Source organism: Pangasianodon hypophthalmus, chromosome 23 (assembly GCF_027358585.1).
Source record: "Pangasianodon hypophthalmus isolate fPanHyp1 chromosome 23, fPanHyp1.pri, whole genome shotgun sequence".
Taxonomy (NCBI): domain Eukaryota; kingdom Metazoa; phylum Chordata; class Actinopteri; order Siluriformes; family Pangasiidae; genus Pangasianodon; species Pangasianodon hypophthalmus.
This window is the reverse complement of record NC_069732.1, coordinates 7,940,426-7,955,126: the sequence shown is the minus strand read 5'-3', so window position 1 is coordinate 7,955,126 and position 14,701 is coordinate 7,940,426. Positions and strand designations below refer to the sequence as shown.

The window sequence follows — 14,701 nt, the reverse complement described above, 5'->3', positions numbered from 1 at the left end:
GGCTTTGTATCAAATATACTGAAAGTGCACAAGCAGTAAAAGACAATAAACCAACAATTACAAGCCCTTAAAGCAAAATGCAGGCATCATAATCTGACCTTTCACCAGCTGGCCGAAGATCTCCACGCTGAAGGTGCCACTGAGAGGAGGACTGGCTCTTTGCAAGCGTGTCACTGTGACAGTGGCAGTATCCTGGGCCAGCACTAGCATGTCCTTACTAGTGTTCTTTTTCTTGAGGATTTTAACAAAAAAAAAAAGGAGTTGCTGAAACACTAGACACTACACGTTTCCTATAGAAAACAACGCACTTCTATTATTTTTTTTTCTAATGGAAACAGAAAATTTTCTCTTTTTTTTTCCAAAATGGCTGCCTAGATGCTGTATTTTGGCAACTACTTCTAGGTGATAAGAAATGAGTGATAAGAAATGAGATGAGAAAAGAAGGAAAATCAGAAGAAACTGTGTAAGAGGTCTGGGGATGATTTTGTCAATTATAGGAGACAGCATTTAGCTCAAATGCCTGGAGACAATTTTGTTGGAAATTTTTTTTCATGCCCCTTCAAAAGAATGACGCTGAAAATCAACAGAAATCTGGTGCTCACAGGCTTCAGTCCATACTCTTGGTCTAAAAATGTATGTGTTGTTTTGCTATTGGTAGCTTTTGGAAAAGGGGGGAACTGTCACGTAAAATGTAAAATGCCACAGTTTCACCTTTACCTGGAAGGCCTAAAACTCGTAACTCGCTTAATCACTATTCAAACACAAATATGTTGACTCAGACATACCTGCAGGAATCCAATCTCTAGCAGAGGGAAGTTAAAGGCACAGTTGTATGGAGAGGCAGTGATCTTGTAGCTGACATCAGTTGAATTGGTCAGCTTCTGCACTGAGAGACTCTCAATGAAATGACCAGAATCAGCCAGAGCCGGAGGTCTTCTCTTCATAATAGCAACTAACAATAAAAAAAAGAGAAAAAAAGATTAGGTTCGTAAGTTAAAGTCAAAGTCAACTTTATTACCATTACAATGAAATGAACATTTTAAAAAGTTAACTACAGGTGAAAAATCTGGAGTGTCTAAAAGCCAAAAGTGTAAATTGTGATCAGTGTGAATTATGCCATGTGACTTTTTTTTTTTTTTTTTTTTTTTTTACAGTTTTCTATTTGTTTTCAATTTTTACATTTTTGGTTTTAACTCTTTTCTGAAATGAAATGAAGACAAGGAATTTTCACAAACCATTTGTGTCGCTCACAGTGGCTGTTTTCCCGAGCTGAACTGTGTCTATGTAGTAATCCCCTCTGTCTTTATACAGATTCACTTGAAGAAGTTGGTAGTTACTACCCGGGTAGCTTCTCTGCAGACCAGATAAAAGCTCCACACACATATATTTCCATCTACAAAAAAAAAGCATTTTGCAATACTGTAGACTAGAGTGCCTCAGAGAACAATAGAAAATCTAAGCTTGAAAAAGGAAATATTTAATTACATTAGGGATTTTTGTAATGCATTAAAATGGTCATGAAGGTTTTTCACATGCACTGCAGTTTGAACTTACACATCCCCTGGTTCGAACAATACCGGGAGTACAGTGGTAATTTGGGAGACAGCTCCTAAACTATTCTGGTACTGAAACACCAATTCCAATCCATTCTTTGGGGAGCCTTTGTATGCAAAGCAAAGCTAAGACAAAAAAAATAAAAACAAAAATTACATAAAAATATAATTACAAATTCAAATATCTTTCACAAATATTCCTTAGAACTGACTACCAAGAGCAGAGATCAAATTTGAACCTGATTATTTTAACTGCTTACGCCAATCATTTACATATTAGTAGAGGTGCTTACTGTGCCATACTGCTGAAGTGACACAGGCCCATATGTTGCTCCCGACACAGTCACGTCATCTGATTTAAACAGAATGGTTGGGTTCCTCAGAGACCAGGATCCACAGAAGGCCTCAGTGTCACAGACCCTCATCCCTCTCATGCTCACGTTACCTGTAAACTGAAATAGTGGGAAATGCCTTTAAAGCCCAGTGTTTGGCACCTTAAACTGAGTAGCACTTCTGAGACCTGTATGACTGATCATTGCACTGCTAAACAAGACATGTCATCTGTAGAAGACAGAAGCCTACCATACCAGGTTTTCTTTAAATTTATCTTCTCTGTTGCTGATGCTAAACCCTACAGAGCTGCAAGGATTTGGGTTTTATTAATTCGATATTTTCGTGTGCTTACCCCAGTAATGTTAGTCTCATAGTCTCTGAAATATTTAACGGCAGAATTTTCCACACTTAACAGCTCCTTGGGACAATCAGCAGATGCCATGGCCACCAGCGCAGCAGTCACCTATAGGTGGAAAAATGATAGATATTTATTTATATTAAAAATAGGAATTATTACCAAATTACAATATTATGAAATGTCCCCAGACATTCCACATTTTACAGCATAAAGAAATAATAATTTGTGACCTATAGGTTTTATCTCTTTTTTTTTTTTTTTTTGCATTTTTATATTGTTAAATTTTTTTTTACAATGAAATTTCAAGGTACTTGTTTAGAATATCAGATTTGAGTGATATGTTATATTTTAGATATACTGTATCTTAGAAAAAATGTTTTGTAAAAAATCAAACTTTAAAAGCAATATATTATCATAATGTGGCTCAAAAGATATTTCTCTGCTGAGTTTATTACCATTTATTAGTTATCAATAGTAAAAGTATTTGAGCTTACAGTATAATAAGATAATATCTGGCCATTGTTAAAAAAATACTTGCTAATTGTCTCAGAATTTTAATAATGTATATGCAAAGTAAATTGAAAATATAGAACTTGTTGAGCTGTAAATGTAAATTTCAGTACGTCAGAGTTTTGTTAGCTGCATTTATGTCCCGTATCCAAGAAAAGCTTTTCAGCCAGATAGAAGCTAACACTAAGGTCACGAATAGAGATGCAGTTAAAGTATGATGATGTGCTATTTTTGGATTCTTAATGTTTCAGAACTGCTTAGTCAAGGATTAAATTACTGTCTCTATATTAGCAGCACAAGAAAGATTAGAGACCTCAGTCACGGATGCATTGTAAGGCAGAGGGCTGGATGGGATTCCTCCCCACACCAGTGTGAAGTTTTTCAAATCGGCTTTTCCTTTAGTCTCCTCCATAATGGTGATGTTCACATTTGCTCCATTTGTCCAGTACTGAAGATCCTGAAAGTCACCTGACAGGGAAACATGGTGTCATGGCTTTGCAGAAATTACAGTGGCTTACAGAATATTACATTTTGGTTCAAAATGTGTAATTTTTTATTATTTTTTTTAACATATATTGGCATGTCATCAACTATTAAACCTTATTTATTTTGTGCTTATACTGTATAACCAGATATAAGCAGATATAACCATATATAATGAATATATAAGCAGAAGAACAAACAATGCAAAAACTGCAAAGCTCACAATCTGGGAGAGTTTTCTGAGCCAAAAAACTTAAAGGAACAGCTTTACCTCGGGCTGTTACAAAGCACTGACACTGGAGACTCCATCCATAATTGTTAAATAAATTTCAAAATAATTATTATTAAGCTTAGATTATGTGTCATGGCCATGATACAATTCCCTATGAATTACTTGTTACTATAGAAATGATAACGTATTAGAAGAGTGCATTAATATAAACCTGGGAAACTTAATCTTAAAAAAAGTAAAACCTTCTGACCAATCAGGATTGAGAATACAGCAGTATGCTGTGTTAATAACATTAACACATTTTGTGTCATATTCTGTTAAATACAGTATGTGTTAAAACGAGGGGGACAATAGACTTTGTGGACAAACTCACCCTCCCACTGACATAACCTTTATTGATTTATTTATTTATTGATTGATTTATTTATTTATTAATTATTGAGTAAATCTTTTTACTCAATAATTTTGAAATGTATACACCATTTATATACACAAACTAAAATGTAACTGTTATTAAGTTTGTCCAAGCATACATACTGTAAAGAGACTAATGACTTATCCCATGGTGAAATTTACTTTCTTACCTCTGGTAGAATTGAATGTGATGGTGTACTGTGACTGTTCGCCCAGCTGCTGCTTTGTGACAGTGACTGTGTCTGGTTTAATGAACCAAAGAGCATTCAGTTCAGCCTGTAACACCTGAGCAGGTGCGCTGACGGGAATCGGCCCTGTAGCAGGACAGAACCGGGTCACTCGTGCCAGCATAGTGATGCAATATGACACTATTGAACATGCTGAAATAGGATGCTAGTTCTAAAGATAGACTCTTTTGAGACTCATTTTAATGCCTTTTATACTATTCACTAATTCTATCAAGGTTTTACCATGAATTTCTAACTAAACCTGTTCTGCTTGCTCCGTAGACAAGGCCATAATAGGTGTAGTCACAGCTGCCCAGAGAAAAGCAGTTACTGCTTATAGTCACTGTTTGCACCTCCTGGACTGGTGTACCCACTCTCCAGCCCTTAAAAGCAATCATCTAAAACCACAAAAAAAAAAAAAAAACACTCAAATAAATCAGCAGTAGATCGTTAAGTTGTTTATTTCCATTTCAATAATATAATTCATTTACTGTATTAAAATGAGCTGGAAATGAACAATAAGCTATAAAACACCATAACTGTATTTATACTATGACCCACCTGGATCTCATCCAGCACGTCATAGCTGGCGTTTATAACTTGTATCTCATTAACAGCATCTACAGTCTGTTGAGCAGTAAAAGTGCTTGTCTCTTTGTAAAATCCCACATCAACAGAGGCACCACCTCCGTACTCTTGATGTAGGACCTCAATGTAGTACCTGTATGAATATATTTGAATAAAGCAGTGTGAATAAAGCAGGAAAATATATTTGAGGACACACATTTGAGCCTGTATGTTAGGTATCATGGACCAAGACTTATCAGATACATCAAAATCCCAGCATCGCTGGAAGACCAGTATGCCACTAGAGTCTTTGAAAAAAGGGGTTCCTCAGTGGTTCTTAGGGGAATGATGAGATTTCTTTTTTGGTTTATAAAGGATTACTTTGAGCCTTCTTTGAAACATTGTACATCTACATTAAAGATTTAAAGGGTTTCCTCAGAGGAACAAGCTAGGACACTAGGGTCTAGATTTAAGTGCCCCATTTCAGTGTCACTGCTGCCTTTAGAACAGACAACCACCCAAACATCTGCTTATAGATGGTGTATCTGATGAAATTAGTATAGCTACCTAATAAAATGCCCACCACGTATGTATTCACTCATTTATTTCAATAACTGCTTTATTCTGGTCAAGGTCACAGAGGATCTGGAGCCCACTCTGGGAACACTGGGCATGAGACGGGAATGCACTCACACGCTGTCGCACCATGCACACACACATTCGCACCCTGGGGCAATTTAGCATAGCTAATTCACCTATACATCTTTTTGGGAGGTGGGAAAAAAACAGAGAAGCAGAGAAACCAGAAAAAAATGGGCCAAGTCCAAAATGGCAAGTATTTTAATGGTCTTAACAACAAATCATTGGTCAGAAAACTGGCAAGAAATAAACAAATGAACTCCTGAGAGCTCCTGTGCCACCACTTGCTCGTTTCCTTTTGCTGCAGTGAACTGTTTTGGAGAAAAGCTAGAAACAGGGAACTTCCCTTATATACTCTTCTTGTACACAAAGGTAAAAATCATGATAATGATTAAAATGTTTGATGTAAAATTCAAACTAACCCATGTCTGAGTGTACAAAATTTTCCAAAAATAGTTTCTGGGATTTTTTTGTTCTGAAAAGATTAGTCATTATTTGGTTATCCGCCACAGCTGATGCAAATCATCAAAGGCAAATCAACAAGGCTTAAACAATTAAAATCAAAGGGAAAAGATTCCCATACTAACTTCCTTTTGTTTAATTCTTTCTAATTTCCTGACCAGTGATTGATTTGTTGTTAAGACCATTAATATTTTGCCATTTTGGGCTTGGCCCATTTTTTTTTTTTTTGCCCAGCAGTATAGTCAAAAACTGGGTTTCCATAGTCACGTATACTCCCAAAAATAGAGTAGAGTCTCAGAAAAGTAGAGTGACAAACTTTTAATTAAAGCAGTCTATTCCTCACATGACACATCAGTCATTCCATCTACATACACATGGTACACAGGAATGGTGATAAGTATACACAGACTCCCACTTACGGCTTTCCGCTCTCCAGCCTCATGACTTCAGACTTCTGTGTTGGACTGCGGTAGAAATTGGGGGTCCACTGTGTAGTATATGCAATCAAGACCTTGTGGAAGAAATAGGACAACTTAGTTATGAACTTGTATTTTGTATGAAACATGTTGTGTAAAGAGTTTCTTATTTCATATAAACTGACACATGTAAATTATGTCTATGAATTATATTTTTTTATTAAAACTTCCAATACTACAATATTTTCTATAATGAATATTTATATGAATTCATCCTATTCTGATATGGTCTACTACCAGTTAACCAGAAATACATACAAGTGTAACAGAACAAGAAAAAAACAATACTGTCATTATTATAAAGGATGTAATAAAAAAAATTCTCTTTTACAGTGCTTTCTAAACTGTTCATGTAGTACCTTATCTTCTGGCCGGCCGGTTTTACTGAAATACAGCTGAACTCGGTCATCTGCTTTAACTATAAAATAGTAGTTGTCAGTCTCAGTGGGAACAAAAAAGCCGCTGAATCGAGCCACAAAAAAGTCCAATTCCAAGGGCCACACATAGGACAAGGAGTCCACCCACTGGACTGAGTACCCCGGCTGACTGGAGTTAAAGGTTAGAACCTCCTCTAAACGCTGTGGTCTGCTATCATTCCAAATCTCCATTTTCAACCCCCTGCCACCTGAAAGTATACAATTTTTTTTTAAAATAATGTCAGAAATAATATTGGAAATTCAGTAAAATTGGCAGAGATATATCATTTACACCTGAGTAAAAATAGGAACATAGTGTATACTATTTGCTATTTAGTCATTCTTACCCTGTAACTTGTTCTTTCTAAAACCACATGATAACACAGTCACATCCATAAATATAGCAGGTGTATAGTAGTTGGTAGTTACATAATTAGAATTTATAAACTACAGTATTTGTGTATTCACAATATTTAAAGCACATAAAGTTTATAATTATGTATTTATATATTGTGCATAATATATAATTCGAATATATAATATTACTTCTTAAATAATATACTGTAATATAAAAGATATAATATAAAATGTATGGTTCCCTATAAAATATAATACAAAATGTACAAATGTGCATAGGAGACAGAATAGCAATAATGGAAGTAGTCAAGTTGATATTGGTAAAGCTGGATCAGTAAGAGAGACATCCTGTCCTAAGTCACCTTCTTGAATAGGATTCTTGGAATAGATTGTTTGCAGGGTGAGAATTATCTGCAATTATTTACCCTACTCAGCTTTGCATTCTGGAAAAAAGCTGATACAGACATTTTTCAAATGTGCAAATAGCTAGCATGTTATTTTCAACCAGGTGGTAACAGACACTACAAATTAAAAGAAAATTATATTAATAATACAAATAATATTCCAGGGTTTATTGCCAATTCGTCATAAGTAATGGAAGAAGATTTGTATCTCTGTGTTGAACTTATGTGCGTGACACTGTTCATGTGAATAGAAGTTCATGATTGTTATCATTTGATTGACAGACTGCTATCAAACTTCAAAGCATCAGTGTATGAGAGACAACATGAGATAACAATGCTGTCACAGAGATATTGTAAAAAGCTGTTTTTAACAAAGTACTGCACTTTACAAAGCCTATACAAAGACTGCAGCAAGAATGCAAGAACAGTGATTAAGCAAAAATGTCACCTGGAAACACTGTCATGTTCCTCCATTCATATGCTGGTGTTTCACAAATGATTGTCTCATCTGTTACATTCTGTACAGTGCACTCCCGACCTTGAGAAAAACAAACAGCCATTGTAACCAACCTCATGCATCTAAATTTAACTCAAATGAACAAAGAAGTAAAAATGGCAATTAATACCTCCCACTAAAACCATTGCTGGACCATCTGTCTGATCAAAGTACTTCCCCTGAATTGTGAGCAAGGTGCCGCCAAGCATACTACCCTGAGAAGGGTACACTCCCGTAACCTCTGCAAGAAACAGTCCTGGTTATGAAGTGATAGTCCAACCTCCTTCATCAAACAGTGATTTAAAGAAAATTTTATTTGTACAGATTTGATTGTATGACATGTATGCCGTTCATTCAGCACTCGCTGGATTTTCTATTTGCGATCATCCTGGTGGATTGCATGATATATACATACATAAATATATATATATTACACTTGTTCTGTGAGCTCATCATCTGATATTAATATCTGAATATTAGTATGGCTGTTATAGGGAGATTGTTGTTATTGATTAATGGGACTAAATGTGTCCTGCTGCCTAATTATGGAGTGTTTGTCTTCAATCAAGCTAAATGGTTATGTGATGATGCTCATTAATGATCAAAATCTACATCTACGTTGCTTTGGGACAATGTCTATTGTTAAAACGCTATACAAATAAAACTGCATTGAATTGAATTGAATTGAAAGTATTAGTTAAATTGAACAAGGTGTGGTCATTTTTTCTTGTTCATTCAGTTCAATCCCCTTCTATACCTCCACATCCACTTATTTACCTGCATATGTTTGGAACATTGCAAGCTTATTCAATGCTGACACACGGTAGACCCCAAAGTCTGGCAAGCTCCTGGAACATAGAATATTTTGAATAGTCATTTGATATACAGTAGACGTTTCTGTCTTTTGGTATTGCAGATATTCAGTAGGCTATTATTATTTAACTGACCTTCCGTATTCACTGTCAAGAATGTAGCTGAGGTTGTGATGTCCTAGTAGGGACAAAAAAACCAGCATCATTTAAGTCTGCTACATATTGGATCATGTTGCAATGGAAATCATGTTGCAAAATGTTCCCTTACCCACATACGTTCCAGTCACTTTACAGCTCATGTATCCCCAGTCGCTAGAGTTAGAATCCAAAGTCAAGCCATACCTATGGAAGAAAGGCGACTGTGTGATAAGTACTGAAATAATATTATAATTTGATTTTAAACTCAAATGATGTGTACTCACAGTGTGTCTGAGTTAGCTTTCAAAAGATCACATGGCATTCCACCCATATATGCTCTGCATTCCAGAAAACATTAAAATACAAAATCAAATATAATATATATATATATATATATATATATATATATATATATATATATATATATATATATATAATATAATATAATATAATATAATATAATATAAATCAGGTAATATTTGTTTACCTTAGAAATCTTACATCACGCCCATTGGAACTTGTTGCTGTGTTGCTGCCATATACATCGGTAAAAATTCTCCCCCGGAGAGTAACTACAGTGCCTGCATTATTTGACAAAGCAAAACACAGTTTGTCAAAATCAGTTTTCTCCATTCATATGATTACAAATAAGGTATGTAGCATCGATGAAAACTGCACCTGGAAGACCAGTGAGAGGGGTGATATATTGGATGGAAGGTGTCCTGTACCAACGCGTCTGTGAATGCGCAACAACAATCGCAGCAATGTACTACATTATGTGTACTATAAGGTATAAAGTAAGTCAATAAGCCACAGTTAAACTGGAAACCAAGAATGTAAGAAATTAAACTTACATAGAATATGCACCAATAATTCCATGGATTTCCATTGCACACTGAACTCGTGGGAATGGGAACACCATCCACTTTGACAATGAGCATGTAGTCATCTTGAGGCATTGGTCTGAAAAAAGACAAGCAGCTCTTTTAGAAATTTAACAAATGCTACTGGACACTTTAATAAAAAGGGATGTAGCTCAATATTTATTTATTTAATATCCAACACACATTTGTGTGAATTTGCCTGAAGTTTTACCCGAATGTAACAAATCGACACATCTGACAGCAATTAGCAGTATGATCAGCCTCAGCCTTTACTTTATACCATTCTGTGTATTTTTACATTCATTTTTTAACAATTGTAACTGTTGTATAAATTATCCAAGACAAACCATAAAATAAAATGATGTGGATGCCGATTTTTATGTATTATGGGCTATGGGCTTAGGCCTGCTAGCCCATTTATATCAGCCAGACCTGGTAGTAATCAATTGTTAGACAATGCTAGTAATAATTTTAGTACCTAGTGTAGCATGTGATTTTGGTGGAAAGGGTGGCGTCTTTCTCTACATCACAGGGAAATGATCTGGTGCTGGACACCAAAGTCACAGTGTTGCCAATGTCTGGGTTGCTGGCATCAAAACTGAACTGACTCTGCTGAGCAAAACCTGAGAGAAATGTATCAATATTTTGTAAAATATTCATTTTAAAATTTGTAAAAATCATTTCCTTTCAGTATATGTAAAGTAGGTGTCAGCTAGCCGAAGTATCCCTAGTGGCCTTTTAAAAGTAAGTGCAGCTTTGATGTTTGTAAATAATACCTACCATTTCCCTCAATGGTCAGCCGTGTTGCTCCATTTGTACTGCCCAATTTAGGGGTTACTGTCTGGACACGTTGGGCTCCTAGGGAGAGGTTTGAAAATTGTCATTTCACCAGCTGATTATGACATGGTGAATATAAGCATACTGTAGATTTATTATTGGCATGGAAGATTAAGGTGGGATGCTTTTATATCTTGCCTGAAAAGTTGATCTGTAGAATCCAGATCATAAGGCACAAGTACTTGTGCGCTCTTGTGTATTGCATGTTGACCGATCCAGGCGCGTGCTTCCAGTGTTCTGGTCACATGCGGAAGGAGATTCAACTTGAAACAGGCTGTCGTTCTGTGTAGTTTTGAGACGATGGTTAGAACATCAAATACCAATATTTATAGAGTGGATTTTACAACAGAGCATAAACCGAGGTGTGGGTGTAATGCAGCGAGCAGTTGGTGTGTGTGTGATACTAGCTGCCAGGTGAATTTGAAAAATGGGTAAAAAATTAGACATAAGCACATTCCACCAATAACTGAGTCCTGTGAAATTGTAGTTTCTTCCTAACCCTTGGAAAAGTGTTTAATCGAGGGCTGAGTATTTAGTTTCAGAGTTCACACAGTGCTAATATCTTAATATCACATCTCTTCTTTCATACTTCTCTGTTGCCTCTTTAAATAGTGTACAGGGAATAAGTAATTAAGTAAGTAAATAAGTAAGTAGTAAGTAATTAAATAAGTAAGTAAGTACGTAAGTAAGTAAGCTGTAAGTATGTAGAAAGTAAGTAAGTGCGTAAGCACGTAAGTAAGTAAGTAAGTAAGTAAGTAAGTGAGTAAGTGAGTAAGTAAGTAAGTAAGTAAGTAAGTGAGTAAGTGAGTAAGTGAGTAAGTAAGTAAGTAAGTAAGTAAGTGAGTAAGTAGGAAAATGAATAAATACCTACAGTATTGTACAATAGTCAGAGACCACCCTTTTAGCATGACATGGTATTGCCAAAATATTATTATACAAACTAATATAATGAAAGCAGTAGTTCTGGAGTATGAAATAAAAAAAATCAATACTTTCGTTTTCAGTCAAATGGCCATTCAGTACTTATTTTTAATTATTAGGTGGCAAACAACAATGATGGGAAAATTTACAGTACAATCATTTTATTTTTAGATCAACAGCCATACTGTACTTATTTATGCAGGTAAATATTAAAGTTTAATATTACAAATAAAATATTCACAGATTTCAAATTGTTATTTTTTTCTGTTGAAGGCCTTTGTGTGATTTATAAACAATAACAATAATGAACAATAATGATTGTTAAGTGTATTTAACAGAAAATCACACAAGGGCAAGTAAGTAGGTAGAAAGTAAGTAAGTATGTAAGTAGTATATAAGTAATAAGTAAAAACGTAATTACGTAGGTTAGTAGAAATTAAATATAAATATATATATAAATTCACGAATTGATGATAAGAAATCATTCTGGCTATTCTTCTTAATTATTAATCTTTATAGATATTATAATAATAATAATAATAATAATAACAATAATTATTATTATTATTATTATTATTATTATTATTATTATTATTGGATTTTTGATGGCACATACCTGTAAATGTTGCACTCTCAGACACACAATCCTTTCATGGCCAACAACACTTGAGCTTGGACCTTTTATATTCCCAAAGTCTTAAAAAATGCAAAGCAAAACTCTAGCAGCATCCCATGTGGTTGGTTGTGTACATGAAAGTACACCTGAATCACGTTTGGTCTGGATGCTGTCAGTCATCTTATCTGGTGCATCTATTTTTGTGAAAAACCTGTCGGACTGCCCAATGAAAGGGAGCCAAGCACAAAGACGAGTCTGGGAAAACCCGCCAGACGTCCCGGCGGCTGAATTCTAGAAATTTTTCATTTCATTTCATTTCTAGACAAAAATAACAAAAAAGTGGGGGTTTGACCAAAATTGAGTTCTGCCAAGTATACACTAATAAAGTCAATCTGTCTAAAACCTTGCTAGCTAAATGTAATTTACTCACGTAGTAAATGTCAGGCTTTGATCAAGTTGTTGGATAGTTAGATACATGCCAGAGCAAAATGGACATAAGCCTTATCAATTCAGTCTGTAATCAGATACCAACTGTCAAAATGTTTGAGATGCTCCTGTGCCTTCACGTCATCATCAAAACAAAGAAGAGTGCTTACACTCTTAAAAATAAAAAGATGAGAAATTTTGCCAACAGAGCAATAGTGGCTGTGTGATTGTTTCCTCACCGATGTTAGCGTGAACAGAGTCCAGTCGAGTGAAGAGACAACAATGAGGCCTGTGTTTCAATGCCGTGAGTAACTTTTACCTCAGGTGCTGAAACACAGACTGATCTGATAATCAAATAACTCATTTCCTCTTGGAAAGTGACATTTCCTATACAGAGAATTTTAAGCTACTGGGGTAATGTCTTTATTACTTGTGATATGTGATATTATATACATATATCTTGATTTTATGATAGATTTCAGAAATATTGGATGAATCACATGTAATTATTTGCATTATTAATTAAATAATTAAGTTTAATATTTAAGATTTTAATTATACAGGTACAATGGGTATTGAATTAACTTTAAATACATGAGTTCCTATGGGCACGACAGTAACTGCACTTCATATGCTATACTTATCTATCTACAGTCAGGTCCATAAGTATTTGGACAGTGACACATTTTTTGTAATTTTGCCTCTGTACACAACAACAACGGATTTGAAATGAAGCAATCGAGATGTGATTGAAGTGTAGACTTACAGCTTAAATTCAAGGGGTTTAACAAAAATATTGCATAGTCTCTCCATTTTCACAGGATGGTGACAAACTAACAATCATAAATATTAGGATTATTTTTAATACCTGGATGCAAATCCTTTTGCAGTCAATGACTGTCTGAAGTCTGGAACCCATGGATATCACCAAATACTGAGTTTGCTCCCTTGAGATGCTTTGCCAGGCCTTTACTGCAGCTGCCTTCAGTTGCTGCTTGTTTGTGGGTCTTTCTGCCTTCAGTTCTTGTCTTCAGTAAGTGAAAACCATGCTGAGTTGGGTTGAGGTCAGGTGACTGACATGGTAATTTAAGAACATTTCATTTCCAAGCTCTTGGGTTGCTTCTGAGGTATATTTTGGGTCATTATCAGTATGTACTGTGAGGCACTGTCCTATCAGTTTTGCAGCATTTGACTGAATTGGAGCAGAAAGTATAGCTCTATACACTTCAGAATTCATCCTGCTACTTCTATCAGCAGTCACAACATCAATAAACACAAGTGACCCAGTTCCATTGGCAGCCATACATGCCCACGCCATAACACTGCCTCCACAGATGATGTGGTGCTTTAGAACACGAGCCCTTACTTTCCTTCTCCATACTCTTCTCTTCCCAAAATTCTGGTACAAGTTAATCTTGCAACAAAACTGGTCAGGTCTTTTTTTTTTTTTTTTTTTTTTTTTTTTAGAGGTTTGTTAGCAAACCTGTAGCAAAGTGTTGTTAGCAAAGTGTAATCTGCCCTTTATTTATTATTATTTTTATTATTATTATTATTATTATTTCTTGCTATCACTAGGCGGCACACACACACACACACTTATATACAGACCATTTGCCATATAAAACTAACTACTTTATAAACATACAGTAGTAGTTTAGATTTAGTTGTTGTTGACTGAACATTAGTCAGATATTTGTGTAACTGTTTACTTGATTAGTAATAATGTTTACAACTGAAAAAAATTCATGCTATGTCTATTAATATATTAATATATTCAACTTTATTAATTTATTATTATTATTATTATTATTATTATTATTATTATAAAAAAAAGCGATTTATTTACATGACTATCCAAACAAATTCACTACAGTGCATCCTCATATGTTAACCGGAGTGAAACACTTGATTCCAAAGTTCCGGTTCAGCTCTGAAGCATCATGGGGAGTCGTGTTACTGTGATATAAATTACCGAGATTATTTAAAAGAATCACAAGTTTACAATTATTTGCATGATTAATTAATAAAGTTTGTTATTCCTTTTAATTATAAACAGATGCAATGGGGGTTGAATTAACTTAAAAATACGAGTTCCTATGAGTACGCAATGTAGCGCCACTTCATTTCCCAGGATTCATAG

The 14,701-nt window shown here is 35.0% G+C and overlaps 1 protein-coding gene across 2 annotated transcripts in view; it reads right to left on the bottom strand.

Moving 5' to 3' along the window:
• Positions 1–12,280, bottom strand: part of pkhd1l1.1 (PKHD1 like 1, tandem duplicate 1) — a 50,333-nt gene extending 38,053 nt beyond the window's left edge. The window contains exons 1-25 of one of the 2 annotated variants that reach the window (XM_053228580.1): positions 12,136–12,280; positions 10,737–10,880; positions 10,542–10,619; positions 10,240–10,384; positions 9,732–9,840; positions 9,556–9,613; positions 9,365–9,458; positions 9,162–9,215; positions 9,008–9,081; positions 8,875–8,917; positions 8,705–8,775; positions 8,058–8,168; positions 7,880–7,969; positions 6,614–6,879; positions 6,198–6,289; positions 4,672–4,831; positions 4,373–4,508; positions 4,054–4,197; positions 3,068–3,222; positions 2,239–2,349; positions 1,847–2,005; positions 1,555–1,679; positions 1,236–1,393; positions 786–952; positions 99–231 (exon numbers count right to left, since the gene is read on the bottom strand). In XM_053228580.1, the coding sequence (XP_053084555.1) occupies positions 99–231; positions 786–952; positions 1,236–1,393; positions 1,555–1,679; positions 1,847–2,005; positions 2,239–2,349; positions 3,068–3,222; positions 4,054–4,197; positions 4,373–4,508; positions 4,672–4,831; positions 6,198–6,289; positions 6,614–6,879; positions 7,880–7,969; positions 8,058–8,168; positions 8,705–8,775; positions 8,875–8,917; positions 9,008–9,081; positions 9,162–9,215; positions 9,365–9,458; positions 9,556–9,613; positions 9,732–9,840; positions 10,240–10,384; positions 10,542–10,619; positions 10,737–10,803 (2,800 nt within the window). In that variant the 5' untranslated portion in view covers positions 10,804–10,880; positions 12,136–12,280. Of the gene's footprint in view, positions 1–98; positions 232–785; positions 953–1,235; positions 1,394–1,554; positions 1,680–1,846; positions 2,006–2,238; positions 2,350–3,067; positions 3,223–4,053; positions 4,198–4,372; positions 4,509–4,671; positions 4,832–6,197; positions 6,290–6,613; positions 6,880–7,879; positions 7,970–8,057; positions 8,169–8,704; positions 8,776–8,874; positions 8,918–9,007; positions 9,082–9,161; positions 9,216–9,364; positions 9,459–9,555; positions 9,614–9,731; positions 9,841–10,239; positions 10,385–10,541; positions 10,620–10,736; positions 11,202–12,135 lie in introns of those variants that run through there. The other variant, XM_026929993.3, reaches the window with a different exon arrangement.
• Between the last annotated feature and the right edge of the window lie 2,421 nt (positions 12,281–14,701).